Raw genomic sequence first — 15,671 nt, forward strand, 5'->3', positions numbered from 1 at the left:
TCCTATTAGCTAATGTGCAAGCCATAGACATCGAGGTGGATGATCTTAAAGGGAGACTCGCCTACTGCAGGGAGGTGTATTCGGGTATTCCGTTTCACCAAGACCTGGCTCTTCCCTGCCACCCCCGACTGTGCCATCCGACCGGAGGGATTTTCGATCCATCGGATAGACCGCACGGCGTCTTCGGGCAAGACGAGGGGAGGTGGTGTCTGCCTACTGATCAGCACTGGGTGGTGCTCGGACACAGTGGCACTGACAAGTTCCTGCAGCCCGGACCTGGAACACCTGTCGGTGAAGTGTCGTCCCTACTATCTGCCACGGGAATTCACCTCAGTCATACTGACAGCGGTCTACATCCCCCCCTGAGGCGGACGTGGAGTGTGCTCTGAACATACTGTATGCCAACATCAGTGAACTTCAGACCAGGTATCTGGAGGCTTTGCTCATCACAGTCGGGGACTTTAACCAGGCCAACCTCAGAAAGGCGCTGCCAAAGTTATACCAACATATCTCCTGCCCCACTATAAGCCTGAATATACTTGACCACCGCTACACAGCAGTCAAGGATGCCTACCGTTCCATCCCACGACCTCATTTCGGAAAATCGGACCATCAGGCCGTACTCCTACTCTCGGCTTACAAACAGAAACTGAAGCGGAAGGTCACGGTGTCAAAAGTAGTGTCGCATTGGACGGAGGAAACGGATGAGGTCCTCTGTGACTGCTTTGAATCGGTGGACTGGTTAGTATTCAAGGACTCGGCAGCTAACCTCCATGAGTATGCCTCAGCAGTCACGGACTTTATTTGGAAATGCACGGACGACTGTGTGTCTCACAAGACGATCCGGGTATTCCCTAACCGGAAACCTTGGGTGAATTATGAGGTCAAATCCCTTTTAAAGGCTAGAGCTGCGGCTTTTAGGTCCAGGATACCAGTCGCTACACGGAAACCAGGCATGAACTCCGGAAAGCCATTAAGGGCGCCAAGAAGCAATATCGAGCCAAGTTGGAAGCCCAGGCTAACCAAAAGGATGCCAGTAGAATATGGCAGGGTCTAAATGAGATCACTGGGCGCAAAGAAAAGGCTGGGAATATCAGTAACTGTGGCCTTTCTCTTCCTGACGAACTAACATATTCTACGCAAGATTCGAACAGAAGAGGAGCGTCCCGCTCCCTCCAGATAAACCGGACCTGGTGGCATCGAGATTCATCGTCACCGAGGAGGACGTTAGAAGGGCATTGCTGAAGATAAATCCAAGGAAGGCGCCAAGCCCAGATGGCGTCCCGGGACGGGTTTTCCGAGCCTGTGCAAGCGAGCTAGCTGGAGTGTTTGCTGACATCTTCAACTGCTCCTTGCTTCAGTCTAAGACCCCCTCGTGTTTTAAGAAGGCAACGATAATCCCAATGCCAAAGAAGAGCAAAATGGCATGCCTGAATAACCATCGACCTGTGGCTCTAACATCAATTGCTATGAAGTGCTTTGAGCGATTGGTTATGGCACACATCAACCACAGCCTACCAGTCAACCTCGACGCTTTACAATTCGCCTACCAGAGCAACAGGTTAATGGCAGATGCCATCTCTCTGGCCCTACATTCCTCCTTAGAACACCTGGAGAATAAAGACGCATACGTAAGGTTCCTTTTCATTGACTACAGCTCTGCCTTTAATACCATCCTTCCAAATAAACTGATTCCTAAGCTCCGGAACCTGGGCCTTAGCACTCAGATCCGCAGCTGGATCTTCAACTTCCTCACAGACAGGACTCAGGCTGTAAAAATAGGGGACAAGCTCTCCTCTACAATCACTCTGAGCACCGGTGCCCCACAAGGCTGTGTACTCAACCCCCTGCTGTACTCACTGTACACCCACGATTGTGTAGCCAAGTTTCCATCAAACTCAATATATAAGTTTGCTGATGACACAACAACTGTAGGCCGTATCTCGGGTAATGATGAGTTTGAGTACAGAGAGGAAGTTAAGAACCTGGTGGCATGGTGCAAAGACAATAACCTATCCCTCAACATCAGCCAGACGAAGGAATTAGTTGTTGACTTCAGAAGAAGCAGCGGACCGCACAACCCAATTTACATCGGTGGTGCGCAAGTGGAACAGGTCAAAAGCTTTAAGTTCTTCGGGGGCAATATCACAAATGACCTGACTTGGTCCAACCAAGCAGAGTTCACTGCCAAGAAGGCCCACCAGCGCCTTTACTTCCTGAGAAAACTAAAGAAATTTGGCCTGTCCCCTAAAACCCTCACTAACTTTTATAGATGCACCGTAGAAAGCATTCTTCTAGGGTGCATCACAACCTGGTATGGAAGTTGTCCTGTCCAAGACCGAAAGAAGCTGCAGAAGATCGTGAACACGGCGCAGCACATCACACAAACCAATCTTCCGTCCATGGACTCACTTTAGACCGCACGCTGTCAGAGCAGTGCTGCCAGGATAATCAAGGACACGACCCACCCAACCAACACACTTTTCATCCCTCTTCCCTCCGGGAGAAGGTTCAGGAGCTTGAAGACTCGTACGGCCAGATTTGGGAACAGCTTCTTTCCAACTGTGATAAGACTGCTGAACGGATCCTGACCCGGATCTGGGCCGTACCCTCCAAATATTCGGACCTGCCTCTCGGTTTTTTTGCACTACCTTACTTCCCATTTCTATTTTCTATTTATGATTTATAATTTAAATTTTTAATATTTACTAATTTTAACTATTTTAATATTTATAATATTTAATATTTGTAATCCAGGGAGTGTGAAGCACAGAATCAAATTTTGCTGTGATGATTGTACGTTCTAGTACAAATTGTTTGGCGACAATAAAGTACAGTATAAAGTATAACCCATTCTTTTGTTTTCTCCTTACAACTCTCAACTCTTTTACCAATCGTGAACCTATCAATCTCTGCCTTAAATAAACCAAATAACTTAGCCTACACTGCTCTCTGTCATGAATTCCACTGATTTATCACTCTCTACCTGAAGAAATTCCTTCTCATTTCCATTTTAAAGGGACATCCCTTTATTTTGAGGCTGTGCCCTTGGATCTGAGACTAATGGATGCTCCATTAATCTCCAACTAATGAAAGCATCCTCTCCACATCCATTCTGTTCAGTGTGAGACAGTAGACTACCTCTTGTGTCATTAAGCCATCCACTAGAGAAGGTTGAAAGAAAAGTCAAAAGAAAAGTGTTTCTTTAAACAAAAACAAGGCGTTCTACTCATTTAATGGCTCAAGGAATGTTGCATTTAGTATATTGTAAAATAGCAAAAGAAAATTAGGAAAAATATCACTCTTGTTAAAAAGGCCAAAAGCAGTAATACTTACAAGCAGCGGTCTACATTTGTGAAAACCTATTTCATCTACCTAACTAGCTTTTCCATCTTCAAGATATTTGTCCAGTAGCCAACCTAGCTTCAGCTATGCTTTATCTTTATATGGGGTATATGGGGTGTCAGGGAGGGGTAGCACCTCTGGTGGGGGAACATGTCGCATCCTTTTCAGGGCGGCTTGTCCACCTTTGGTCCCCACCTGGAACTCAGCTCTCACCTGTGGCTCCCCATAGCCGTTTGCATGCGACAGTGGCCACATCCCGGGCAACAGCTTCGACAAGTCGGCTAAACCAGGTGAGGGTAGCCGACAGGTCTCAAACCCTCGGTGAGATAGGGAGTTGTCTGTCCCAGCATCTGAAGACAGACTCTGGCGGATTGAGCGCACGAGACCAACGGAAAGTCCAATGGTCAAGAAGGCAGTCTCTGCAAGCGTCGTGGAACATGTAGAGCATGACAAGACACAGAAGATGCCCTGGTCATCCACTGTGCTAGTCCCATCTCCAGCCATCTCAACTCTTGTTTTGCCACTGGATCCAGACAGGAATTGGGAAGAGTGAGTGAGGCTGGCGCTGCACAACTCTCTCTCACTTAAATCCAAATCAAGTGTTAGTCTCGGCACCATCAAGCCGGCTGGCGGCGCAGTGACATCAGCGTGGACTCCAGGAGCGAAGGTTCCCGAGTTCGAATCCAATTGGGACGCTCCCGGGCACGCTTTCCATCCATGCGGGGTTGAGTGTTGAGCTAGCAACTCAACCTCGTAAAAAGTACTAATGGTGTTGAGGTCTTCATTGATGACAATGGACGAACCTTTAATCTTTATAGTAGAACACCAAAGCATATTTGAGCCAGTCAATGTAAAACATGCTGAGGACTTCTTCAAAAATCATAGATCATGGAGTGGAAACTCTCAGGATCAAAAACAGAAAATTTACAGCTTTTGTGGGTTCCAATGAAAGATTTTAACTATTTATGACTTCCAAAGAAGAAAATGTATAATATTTATAGAAAATGCAATGTCCAGATAGGAAGGCAGAAAAAATGTTATTTGCATAACTAGTTATGAAGCTGCGGACAGCATATTTTATTTGATCTTCAGGAAACATACGTCATTTGACAGGCCAGTATTCACTGCCCATCTATAAATGACTTTGAGAAGATGACACACAGAACACGGTTCGGTAAAGACAATTCAAGGATTTTGGACCTGTTATAATAAAAGGATGGTAATATGTTCCCTAATAAGGATGGAGTGTGATTCAGAAGGGACCTTTTGCTCATGTTCTTTTTGGTTGGAAAGGGCGAAGGTTTTCAAGGTGCTGTTACAGCAGTCCTGGCAAATTTTGCAGTGTACTCAGTCAATAGCACAACTGTAACTATTGCACGTGGTTGTTGGAGGGAATAAATATTTTCAGTAGTGGATGGGGCATAAATTAAGTGGGTAGCTTGATATTGGGTTTTGTAAGTTGGAGCTACACTTATTCAGGGAAGTAAACAACATTTCATCATAGTCCTGATCTGTACCCTGTGGATAATTGGTTATCTACAGATTATGGTTTTCAGCTATTAGAGTTAGTAACTCTCTGCAGGATACTTGGCCTCTGACCTGCTTCTGTACATCTGACTAGTTTAGCTTTGACCAATGGTGGTCTCTCCCACATCTTTAGGATCTGATTGGACTCGACATCGGCAGGAGTCAAGGTTACTGTCGTATTGTTTAGAGATCATTACTGATTACATTCATGACACAAGTATGTTACATGCTATTTATCGGTTACAGAATCTTAATAGAACATAGAATAGTACAGCACAGTACAGGCCCTTCAGCCCACAATGTTGTGCCGACCCTCAAACCCTGCCTCCCATATAAGCCCCCACCTTAGATTCCTCCATATACCTGTCTAGTAGTCTCTTAAACTTCACTAGTGTATCTGTCTCCATCACTGACTCAGGCAGTGCACTCCACGCACCAACCACTCTCTGAGTAAAAAACCTTCCTCTAATATCCCCTTTGAACTTCCCACCCCTTACCTTAAAGCCATGTCCTCTTGTATTGAGCAGTGGTGCCCTGGGGAAGAGGCGCTGGCTGTCCACTCTATCTATTCCTCTTATTATCTTGTACACCTCTATCATGTCTCCTCTCATCCTCCTTCTCTCCAAAGAGTAAAGCCCTAGCTCCCTTAATCTCTGATCATAATGCATACTTTCTAAACCAGGCAGCATCCTGGTAAATCTCCTCTGTACCCTTTCCAATGATTCCACATCCTTCCTATAGTGAGGTGACCAGAACTGGACACAATACTCCAAGTGTGGCCTAACCAGAGTTTTATAGAGCTGCACCATTACATCGCGACTCTTAAACTCCATCCCTCGACTTATGAAAGCTAACACCCCATAAGCTTTCTTAGCTACCCTATCCACCTGTGAGGCAACTTTCAGGGATCTGTGGACATGTACCCCGAGATCCCTCTGCTCCTCCACACTACCAAGTATCCTGCCATTTACTTTGTACTCTGCCTTGGAGTTTGTCCTTCCAAAGTGTACCACCTCACACTTCTCCGGGTTGAACTCCATCTGCCACTTCTCAGCCCACTTCTGCATCCTATCAATGTCTTTCTGCAATCTTTGACAATCCTCTACACTATCTACAACACCACCAACCTTTGTGTCATCTGCAAACTTGCCAATCCACCCTTCTACCCCCACATCCAGGTCGTTAATAAAAATCACGAAAAGTAGAGGTCTCAGAACAAATCCTTGTGGGACACCGCTAGTCACAATCCTCCAATCTGAATGTACTCCCTCCACCACCACCCTCTGCCTTCTGCATGCAAGCCAATTCTGAATCCACCTGGCCAAACTTCCCTGGATCCCATGCCTTCTAACTCTCTGAATAACCCTACCGTGTGGAACCTTGTCAAATGCCTTACTAAAATCCATATAGATCACATCCACTGCACTACCCTCATCTATATGCCTGGTCACCTCCTCAAAGAACTCTATCAGGCTTGTTAGACAGGATCTGCCCTTCACAAAGCCATGCTGACTGTCCCTGATCAGACTATGACTCTCTAAATGTCTATAGATCCTATCTCTAAGAATCTTTTCCAACAGCTTTCCCACCACAGACGTAAAGCTCACTGGTCTATAATTACCCGGACTATCCCTACTACCTTTTTTGAACAAGGGAACAACATTCGCCTCCCTCCAGTCCTCCGGTACCATTCCCGTGGACAACGAGGACATAAAGATCCTAGCCAGAGGCTCAGCAATCTCTTCTCTCGCCTCGTGGAGCAGCCTGGGGAATATTCCATCAGGCTCCGGGGACTTATCTGTCCTAATGTATTTTAACTACTCCAACACCTCCTCTCCGTTAATATCAGCATGCTCCAGAACATCAACCTCACTCACATTGTCCTCACCATCATCAAGTTCCCTCTCATTGGTGAATACCGAAGAGAAGTATTCATTGAGGACCTCGCTCACTTCCACAGCCTCCAGGCACGTCTTCCCACCTTTATCTCTAATCGGTCCTACCTTCACTCCTGTCATCCTTGTTTTCTTCACATAATTGAAGAATGCCTTGGGGTTTTCCTTTACCCTACTCGCCAAGGCCTTCTCATGCCCCCTTCTTGCTCTTCTCAGCCCCTTCTTAAGCTCCTTTCTTGCTTCCCTATATTCCTCAATAGACCCATCTGATCCTTGCTTCCTAAACCTCATGTATGCTGCCTTCTTCCTCCTGACTAGATTTTCCACCTCACTTGTCACCCATGGTTCCTTCACCCTACCATTCTTTATCTTCCTCACCAGGACAAATTTATCCCTTACATCCCGCAAGTGATCTCTAAACATCGACCACATGTCCATAGTACATTTCCCTGCAAAAACATCATCCCAATTCACACCCGCAAGTTCTAGCCTTGTAGCCTCATAATTTGCCTTTCCCCAATTAAAAATTTTCCTGTCCTCTTTGATTCTATCCTTTTCCATGATAATTATAAAGGCCAGGGAGCGGTGGTCACTATCCCCCAGATGCTCACCCACTGAGAGATCTGTGACCTGACCCGGTTCATTACCTAGTACTAGATCTAGTACTGCATTCCCCCTGGTTGGCCTGTCCATATACTGTGACAGGAATCCATCCTGGACACACTTAACAAATTCTGCCCCTTGGAACTAATTAGGTGCCAATCAATATTAGGGAAGTTAAAGTCACCCATGATAACAACCCTGTTATTTTTGCACCTTTCCAAAATCTGCCTCCCAATCTGCTCCTCTGTATCTCTGCTGCTACCAGGACATCCTGAATGTTGTGTGGACGCTGCATGTAGACATGGACTATTTCATTCCGAGTTAGAAATGAAATTCAAGATTGTGTAATCATCCTCACTTCTGACAATATGGTAGCAGATGGGTGATTCATGAAGAAGCTGAAGATGGGCTAAACCAAGGATCTGAGGGCTCCTACAGTGATGTTTTGGGGCTAGGTGATTGATCACCAACAACCACAAGGAGTTTCCTCTGTGCCAAAAATAACTCCAAACATTGTAGTCTTTGCTGCTTACTGTAGTTCCTTTATGACACAGCTGTCAAATATTGTCTTCATGACAAGGGCAGACACTCTGCCCAATTAACCTACCAATCCCTGCATGCCTTTCAAATGTGGGAGAAAACTGGAGCACCCAGGAGGAAACTGACACACTCACAAGCAAGTGCATAAATTCCTCCCAACAGTGGTGGAAATGAACCCAGGTTGCTGCCACTGCAACAGTTACACAAATTGCTATGCTGCAGTGCTGCCCATCTTGTGTCTTGAATTCAGCTCTTTGGTCTTTGTTTGTCTGAAGCAGAAGAGTGCTTGTGAATCCCAACCGGGAATCATCAACAACACCTTCCTTCAGTTTCCTGATGATTGAGACGAGACCAATTGGCCAAATGACCTCAGTCTATATTTGCTGGATCTTATCTGATCTTGGAAACTAAACAGGCCCAGGCCTGGTTTGTACTTAGATACGAAACCGTCTGGGAACACCAGGTGCCACAGGCTTTAAGGGACAACTTAACAGGAGCATTTAAATTGAAGAGAAGTACAGATATGGTAGATCATCGAAGTCCTTTTCCCCCAGGGTGAAGATGTCAAATATTAGAAGGCATGGGTTTAAAATGAGAGGGGAATGCTTAAAGGAGAGGTGTGAGGGAAGTTATATTTTTATATATCAGGTACTTAGAACATGTTGCCATGGGAGGTGGTAGGAGCAGATATGATATCAAGGTTTAAGTGCTATTTTCTCATAAACATCAACTGGCTGGGAGTACAAGGAAATGGACCATGTTTAGACTAATAGGATTACTTAGCTTGAACTCAAAGCCAGTGCAGACATAGTGGGCTGAAGGGCCTGGTCCTGTCCTGTACTGCTCCACGTTAATTAGATGGGCCGAATTTGTCCTGTTTTGACCGAGCAGAACTCAGCAGAATTGAAGGGCATGTAAAAAAATGGGCTGTAACAGCCTGGATATCAAAATAGTAGGGAAAAGTTGCTCTAGAAGGAAGCTTGCAGCACAATTTCCCAAGGCCAATCCCAGTAACACTATTTAAATACTAATAGCAAGAATTTCAGTGTATAAAACAATTTCTACGTTTGTAGATGATACGATGTGGATGCACAGAGAATTGTGAACTATCAAGATAGATTGGAAGCATAGCAAATTGGTGGCAGATAAAATTAAGCTAAGAAACTTGAAATGTTACATTTGGTAGCATGAGTGAGAAGAAGCTTTTTAATCAACAAAAGGGCAAACAAGAATAAAGTATATACAAGTGGTCAGTGAAAGTGCAGGACTTTCAAAACATGATTCAAATCGCATACTAGCTCTTGAACTTAATTTATAGAGGTATAAAGTACAAGTGCAATGACATCATGATGAAGATTTATTGACCTCACTATCACAGGTATTAATAACCAGAGCTTTCATGACCATTTAACTCAACTTCCTCACTACAGAACTCTTGCCCAGAGTCCTGTTTTCACATGTTGAATTTATTCAAACTCCATTTTCCACATTTTGCATTATTCATCTTATCCTTGGCAATTTCTCTAGATTCCACGGACTTCCTAATGAATACCTCAAAAACCTCTTTTGGCTTTAGATTCCATCCTTTGTCCTTTAGACTTCACCTATCCCTTGCTTCACCCCCATTCACTGCGGCGTAATCAAGCTAGATTCCTCGTTTGATCATTTGCTTTGGCATTCATAGTTCATTTTTTTAAAAGCCCACAATTCCAATCAAGCTTTCAGTAACATTTTGTAGCTTCCGCATTAATTTCCTAAATTATCTTAAGCTGCTTCTTTCTATGGAAATGCAAAATGTTGGTTTAAAAAGTCACAATAGTAATTTTGGGACAAGTCGTGAATAGTACCAGTTACATAAAAGTTCTACAGCATGTTCTTAAAGTTTTATATGTAGATTTTCTTTTTAGCCTATTGGAATTTCTTAATATAAAATAGTTCTCACATTTTAGCGTCTCTCCAGCATATGGAATGTGTAGCTTAAACCGGTCACAACAGGGTCCAGGTGTTAATGATGTGCATCTGAAAGGAAGGACCAAAGACTGATTTCAAAATAAAAATAGAAAACAATTCCTGTTACACATGTAACAACAATCAGGAAAACTACTTGAATTGCAACAACAGAGCTTGCTTCAGACAAAATCCAAGTCATTTAGTACAAAACCAAAGTTGAAAACTGGAAAATTTATCAATTATTTATTTGAACTTATATTTAAAAATAGGCTAAAATTGTATTCAATTTCACAAAATATTCCAAAAATATATTGCAGCACAACATTGACAATTAATTATTTTTAAGTTTCCTGTTTTTTTTTCTTAAAATTACAGACAACACTGCAACTATTCTGCACTCAGCAGAGTGCCACAATGAAAATAGAAGTGAATCCTCGCTTCTTCAGCCAGTGTACTCAAGAAACTCATGCTCTTTGTAGAATCATTGATCAACCACAGCACCTTAAATATGGTTTTTTTGAAAATGGGATGCTCCTTCAAACAGTTAAATTAACCAACTCTGGAACTCCAAGTTAAATTCTCTAATATTAAAACAAGTAAACCTCTGACTCAGAAACATCAGCGCTCCTAAACAAGACAAGCAAAGACATATATAAAAAATAATTCAAATTCATTTGTTTAATTTTAAAAGAAAGGCAACTGGCATCTGATTGCAATCAGCAGAGGTGTCACAAACTTTCATGCAACATAAACAGGAAAGACAGAAACCACTGCATGCTGGAGTTGACAAAGGAAAAGATGATGAGATTGTAAAGGAAAGAGGACTTTAAGAATTTACACATGTAAAGCCACGCTGTTTACTATCAACAACTTTCTGTACTGAGCTCTTTTATCATTATTTTCAACCATCAGATCAGCTTGACTTTGCAAATACAAAGATTTTATCAAGTGGTACTGAAGCAAATAACTTATATTGAACATGCACGTTGCATATTTAACAATATTATCATTCCTTTTCAATGTAAGTATGCCAAAATACTTCTCCTTTGTACGAAGGGAAAAATATTATAAAATTGTGGAAAAGTTCACAACCATGAAACTAGAAATAATAGTTATACAAAAAAAGAGACAATTCAATTTTCCACTAAACACCACATAACATGCGAAAACTTGCACAAAAAATAAGCCGAAACCATAAGTCTACTTCTTTACTTCGCGTCTGCCTAAATTTGACACACATTTGAAAGAAGCACTTCATATGTAGGCTTATGTTGAAGTATTACACTGGGATTATAGAAATTGTAAACAAACTTCACAAAATAATAAACTAAATTATTATTGTTTTTAGATTGGTCAAACCAGTTCCCAAGGTGGAGAAAACCTGGTCTGAGGGTGTGCTTTGATAATATGAACTGGAGAATGTTCAGGGAGGCTGCTACCTATGGCAACCATGTTAACATCGAGGAACACGTGGATTCTGTGACCAGCTACATAGAGAAGTGTACTGAGGATGTTACCATCACGAAACACATCCGGGTGAGGGCAAATCAGAAGCCATAACTTATTGCAGAGGTCTATACCAGGCTGAGGGATTGCGATGCTGCTTTTAGATCGGAAGATGCAAGAGTTCTCAGGGAAGCAAGAACTGTGATTTTCTGCTCCTTCAGGAAGGCAAAATGGGAACATTCTCAGAGAATCTGCAGTCACTTCTGCGATACCAGAGACACGAGGTGCACGTGGCAGGGAATTCAGAGGGTTACAGATTACAAGTCTACTCAGCGCATCAGTGACCAGGATGCTTCACACCCTGGGAGGCTGAATGTCTTCTACGCCTGGCTTGACAAGCAGAACAAAATGCCGGCGAGGAAAGCACCCCTCCAATGGATGGTAGGGAGACCCCTATGATCCTTTTGGCCGTTCTCACAGTCCTTTATAGGGACTTCTGGTCCAATGCTCGACTATTCCCATAACAGATGGAGATGCAATTTGTCAGGGCGCTCTCAATGGTGCTCTCGTAAAATTCAATTCTTAGGAAGTGGAGGCACTGCTGTACCTTCTTGTTCAGAGGGGTGATATCAAGGGACCAGGTGAGGTCATCCATGATGTGAACTCCCAGGAAGTTGTTGCACTTAGCTCGCTCTACGGAGAAGCCATGTATTCACAGAGGGGAATGGTTTGTCTGCACCTACAGAAGACCACAATGATTTCCATTGTCTTCATCACGTTCAGGCTTCAGTTGGTCTTCTCGCCCCAATCCACCAGCCACTCCACTTCTTCTCCATACTCCGTCTCCTCATCATTCTTGATAAGGCCAACAACTGTTGTGTCATCTGCTAACTACATGACATGGTTTGAGCTGAATCCTGTGACACAGTCGTGACAGCAGTGTGAACAGCAGCAAGATGAGCACACAGCCTTGAGGAGCATAATGGGACAAGGTGAGGGACTTCTGTTAAGAAGTCCAGTATCCAAATGCAGACGGAGATGTTGAGACCCAGTGAGGACAGTTTCCCTACCAGTTTTGGGGGTATGATGGTGTTGAATGCTGAACTGAAGTCTGTGCACAGCAATCTGGCATATGAGACGTAATTTTCCAGTTGGGACACAACAGAGTGGAGGGCAGAATCTATTGCATCATCAGCGGATCGATTTGAGCGATAAGCGAACTGGGTCCAGTGTAGCCGGGAGAAAGCAATTAATGTGCTGCATGATCAGCTGCTCATAGAATTTCATAATGATTGATGTTTATGCCACCAGACAATTGTCATTTAGGCAAGTTACTGTCTCCATTTTTGGCACTGGAATGATGGTTACCACCTTGAAAATTGAAGGAACAATAGATTTTTCCAGAGAGATGTTGAATACATCCATCAGCACCTCCATCAGCATACACAGGGCCCTTAGTATTATTAAGGATCCCACACTTTCATTCAGTATCCTCCTTGACTTTCTACTATCAGGCAGAAGGCTATGATGTATAAAAACAAGGATGGTGAGGATGCGAAACAGTTTCTTCCTTTAGGCCATTCGGCTTCTGAAATCCCGGTCACATTGTATTCGAAGTGTCACTGGTTAATCTGTCCTGTACCTTACAATATTGAATATTAATGCACTTTCGTTGGTTATTTATGTGTGATTCATCTGTAGATTTTATCCTTACCTTCATAAAGTAATCGTGTATTATGTGTATAACTGTGCTTTACACCCTGGTTTGAAGAAACATTTTCTCATTTCTATATACATTGTTATATATGTTATACACATGTATATAGTTAAATGACAATAAACTAGACTGGACTAGAAAATAAACTTTTAACATTCAATCATCAATTACTTACCCTGATTTAAGGTCAGTTATTTTAAGATTGTTTGTAGCATCCAAACCAATTTTCCCATTTCTAACCACATTGGAGATAAAGGGACGAAGTGCAGGAGAAATTCTATTCAAGGCAACTTCTGGTGACATTTCTACTCAAGTGCTTCCACAGTGACACTGTCAAAGACCAATGAACAGGATATCCTGCAGTGCTGAATAATTAAAATAAAATAGTTAATAAAAGAGAAAAATGTACCTGGAAAACAAAACAATTATGGTAATAGATATTCAGATTGTAACTAGGATAATTTTTTAAAAAGTTGATATGGCAAGTGAAAAGAACAGCATCTATTCAGTTGTTTGACTGCCTTATGAGAGTAAATGGATGTCAATCTGGGGTTACAGAAATACCAACCGACATTAATGTGAATGACAGTTAAGGAAATATCAGTGAACTAATTGTTTTGAGTAAAATGGCAAACCATATTCTTTGTAGTTACATTTATAGATAATCCATTCTTCTTACTGATCATTATTTCTCTACCTATCCTTGGTACTGAAATAAATTGATTTTAATCTTGAATATACAAAGTGAATAAATAGAAATAGCCCCAGGATGCAGAAGGACAAAAATTTGTAAAATAGTGTAAATAAATCTCTCTACTTCTGTTCTAAATGTCTATTTACCTTGAGATATTAGTTGACCAGCAAACACCACAGGAGTCATAGATAACTATAGTTTCTCATTACTCTTGTTAGAGATAGCAATGCTCAGAAATATACAGAAAAGTTCAGCTTTCAGAATCCATAATTATAGGAAGTTTTCCTTAGCCACCATAATTGCTAAGGTAAATTAGCTCCAATATGACATTTCACATATCTTTTTGTGAGGATGATATTGCAAGTAGTAGTACAATATTTTTTAAGCACCCTTGATAGGATTATTGGGCTAGGATGTTAAGAGATAAATGTATAAAGGTAATAGTGATAGAGGCTGGGAAATGAGAAAACGGATCAGAATCAGGTTTAATATCACCTGTTAACTTAGCGGCAGCAGTACAATGCAATACTTGATAATATAACAAAAAATAAATAAGTCAATTACAGGATGTATTTATGCATATTAAATAATTAAACAGATTCAAATAATATGCAGTTTTATGCAATCCAGATCTCATGGACAACTGTATATGCCATTTTTTCGAAAAGGTAGTAACAAAAATTGAAAGAACATACTGAAGCTCCAACTGCACCTCAAGGATGTGTGTTGGACTCATTGAACTACTCTCTACATTCAAGACTGAGTGGTTAAACATAGCTCAAGTACTGTCTATCAATTCACCAATGACAGCACTGTGTCGTGACAACAACCTTTCTCTCAATGTCAACAAAGAGCTAGTGTTGGACTTCAGAAAGTGTGGCAGTGCAGATGGTTCTGCCTATATCAGTGGTGTTGAGGTTGAAAGCTTTGAGAGCTTCAAATAAGTAGATGTGAACATCACCAGTACCCTGTCCTGGTCAACCACGTTGATATCATGATCTAGAAAGCTTACAAACACCTCTACCTCCTCAGGAGGTGAAAGAAATGTGGCATATCCCTGTCGACCCTTACCAATTTTTAAGCAACAAAGGTGAGAACAGGGCTTCACTTCCAGATGAGCTCAATGCCTCCCATGCTCCTTTTGACTGTCAAAACATGGAGGCAACTTCACAAACACCCACAGCCCCCGATGATCCTATGATTCAAGTCTTTCAGGTCGCTGTGAGAGCATCCTTCAGAGGGGGAACCCACAGAAAAAATCTGGTCCAGATGGGATTCCAGGCTAAGAATTAAAAACCTGTGCTGACCAGCTGGCTAGAGTGTTCACTGAGATCTTTAACCTCTCACTTTGGCAGTCTGAGAAACCCACCTGCTTCAGGCAGGCTTTAATTATACCGGTGCCTAAGAAGAACATTGTAACCTGACTCAATGACTATCGTCCAGTAACACTTAGATCCAAAGTGATGAAGTGCTTTGAGAGATTGGTGATGAAACGTACCAACTCCTGCCTGAGAAGTGACGTGGACCCACTCCAATTTGCCTACCAGCACAACATGCCATTTCATTGGCTCTTTACTCAATGTTGGAACATCTGGACAGCAAAGATGCATACGTCAGGATGCTCTTTATCACCCTCCTAGCATTCAATATCATCATACCCTCAAAACTAATCAATAAGCTTCAAGACCTTGGCCTCAATACTCCTTTGTGCAATTGGATCATTGATTTCCTTACTTGCAGACCCTAGCCAGTGTGGATTGCAAATAACATCTCCATCAGCCCAGGTGCACCAAAAAGCTATGTGTTTAGCCCTCTGCTCTACTCACTTTACACTTATGACTGTGTGGCTAAGCACAGCCTCAATGCCATATTTAAGTTTGCTGATGACACCACTGTCATAGGCCGAATCAAAGGTGATGGCGAATCAAAATATACCATAGAGATTGAAAATCTG

The 15,671-nt window shown here is 42.4% G+C and overlaps 1 protein-coding gene across 1 annotated transcript in view; it reads right to left on the reverse strand.

Annotated features, from left to right (window-relative positions):
- babam2 (BRISC and BRCA1 A complex member 2) overlaps positions 1 to 15,671 on the reverse strand; it is a 226,559-nt gene that overhangs the window by 203,090 nt on the left and 7,798 nt on the right. The window contains exons 2-3 of the mRNA XM_072247241.1: positions 13,199 to 13,388; positions 9,853 to 9,929 (exon numbers count right to left, since the gene is read on the reverse strand). Coding sequence (XP_072103342.1) covers positions 9,853 to 9,929; positions 13,199 to 13,326 — 205 coding nt within the window. The 5' untranslated portion in view covers positions 13,327 to 13,388. The remainder of the gene's footprint in view (positions 1 to 9,852; positions 9,930 to 13,198; positions 13,389 to 15,671) is intronic.

Source organism: Mobula birostris, chromosome 2, assembly GCF_030028105.1.
Source record: "Mobula birostris isolate sMobBir1 chromosome 2, sMobBir1.hap1, whole genome shotgun sequence".
NCBI lineage: Eukaryota > Metazoa > Chordata > Chondrichthyes > Myliobatiformes > Myliobatidae > Mobula > Mobula birostris.